At 38.7% G+C, this 2,275-nt stretch overlaps 1 protein-coding gene across 2 annotated transcripts in view; it reads left to right on the forward strand.

The window, feature by feature from the left end:
* SLC35A3 (solute carrier family 35 member A3) overlaps window positions 1-2,275 on the forward strand; it is a 33,303-nt gene that overhangs the window by 23,463 nt on the left and 7,565 nt on the right. For both annotated transcript variants that reach the window (XM_019501678.1, XM_019501677.1), the window contains exon 7: window positions 492-625. In XM_019501678.1, coding sequence (XP_019357223.1) covers window positions 492-625 — 134 coding nt within the window. The remainder of the gene's footprint in view (window positions 1-491; window positions 626-2,275) is intronic.

Genomic DNA, 2,275 nt, shown 5'->3' on the forward strand with positions numbered 1-2,275 from the left:
GCTCCAGGAAGGGGGTTGGTCAGATGTGAGGTGCCACCAGGGAGGTACTTGGAGCCTGGAAGGTGGTCAGGCGCAGTGAGGTGGGTAGCTCAGCGTAGGAGCACCCCTTGCTGGCCCGCCACAAGCTCTATATACATTATACAAACACAGATCATGGCAAAAATATTGTTTGTAATAAAATTAAAATATGTTATAGTAGGTGTTTGACTTTTAGTGTATGATTTGATTCTTTTCTTGTTCTAAGATGACAACCCTCCCCCCCACCCCCCGGAGTATTTCCAGGGGGCAAAGGAAGGACTTCTGATGGCAAAGGCCTGGGTTTGGCATGGGACTTCTGGTCCCAAGATGGTAACAAGGGGGCAGAGCAACTGTCAAGGGGCGGGAGTACCCATGCAGTCCTCGACAGCTCATTCGTTAATCCACTCAAAATAATTGCCCGCCCCTAGTTTAAAGTCAATACTAATCTTAAATTCATTTCAATCTCCTTGCAGGCACTTGGGGGCCTTGTGATTGCTGCTGTCATAAAATATGCAGACAATATTTTAAAAGGATTTGCAACTTCTTTGTCTATTATCTTGTCAACATTGATCTCCTATTTCTGGTTGCAAGATTTTGTCCCTACTAGGTAAGATTCATTTTCCATGTATACTCACATATGAACATTACCAAAGATTTAAATGCCTGGTAGATACTGATGGAAAATAATATTTAGAAATATGGTAAGAATTAGTTGTAAAGTTCTGGGTTCCTGATCTTAAATACAAAAACCTAAAGCCTCTTGCCCTAGTTTCATAACAAAGCAAGCCACAACATCTTTTGCTTAAGCACTGCAGATTGAGTTTCCTCTTAGATCCTTCCAAACAGCCCATCATAAGTCATTGAAGTAAACTAAACTTATTTCTGATTTTTATCTAACCACTCTGCCCTGACCATCTTGGTTTTTTAATATGCTGTTCTTCCTCTTTGTTGTTTTTTTCCAGCTCTCTCAACCCTTTTCCTCTTTCAGCTTCTCAACCCTTATTCTCTTCCAGTTCGTTTGATTTTTATTTTGTCCTTTTCATTTTCTTAGTTCATCTTGTTCTACCTTCCTTCTATTGTTTTTGTTTTGGTTTTTTTTTGCTAGTTCAATCCCTTTTCTTCCCTAGTTCAGACCTGAGCACCTTCCTTTCTGACTTTAACCTCATTCCAGAATTTGCACTTATTTTTTCCAATATCTGAGATTTGACTGTGCTGTACTTAGCACAGCCCCTTGGGAGCCTCAGGATGCTACTGTTTCTTCATGCTTAGTATCACTTCTGTCCCTCTTTAGAACTGTCCCTAACACTGACAGTGGTATAGCTGGTCTCTTGCACTCTTTGCTGTCTATTTCTTCAGTTCCAGGTGAGTTACATCTGAAGAGTAATAGTGAAGGTAATACCTAGCACTTGTACTGTGTAATTCATCAGGTTTCTAAGTGCTTTACAAAGGAGGAAAGTACTATGAGCCCCATTTTACACATGGAGAAACTGAGGCAATTAGGTAAATGACCCATTGTAAACACAGCAGACCTAAATCTCCTGAGTTCCTTCCCCTTAAGATGCTCTCCAAAGAAACGTGGAGGTTTTTTGGTTTTGGTTTGTTGCTTTTTTTTGTAAAGACACATTCCAAGACTACTCCAAGCATAATACAGTATAATTTGAACTCTTATGATTCCTCAGGTTTTGGTAGTTCTGGCACACTGTGCAATTGTGCAGTGGCAGACCATTCTGTATTGGCTTTTAATATTTTACCACACATTGAGTGTGCTGGGTATTGGGATATTAGTATGCCAAGTTTCAGTTTTATGTAAAATTATACAAATGTGATCATTATAAGGGACCTACATAATCCAAAATGGACTAAAAATATCTTGAAAAGTAGCTGCTTGTGATGCAAAGTAGATTCTTTCTAAAACAGACTGTAGTCTAGCACAAACTGAAATTGTTTGCAGTTAGGAAAAGTTTAGGTGACAGTTACAGTCTGTATTAAGGCCTACCAAAATTTCTGAAAATGAAAAACAGCAGCTATAGGCCCTGTGGGGGGAGGGGGTATGGGATGTTTCTTATTGTTATTGTTGTAGATATTTCATTTCAAATTGCTGTCACATTTATTTAAATTGTATATCCTGCCCAGTGCTTCATAAAAAATGAGGTCTGTATGTATATCTAATATACAGTATTGATATATGTATACTTTTATATGCATACCATATTATTATGGTAGTTAAGCCCTGCCTACTCTTTTATACTAGTTTTTT

The sequence above is a fragment of the Gavialis gangeticus genome, unplaced genomic scaffold, assembly GCF_001723915.1.
Source record: "Gavialis gangeticus isolate Ggan-Ray unplaced genomic scaffold, GavGan_comp1, whole genome shotgun sequence".
Classification (NCBI taxonomy): domain Eukaryota; kingdom Metazoa; phylum Chordata; order Crocodylia; family Gavialidae; genus Gavialis; species Gavialis gangeticus.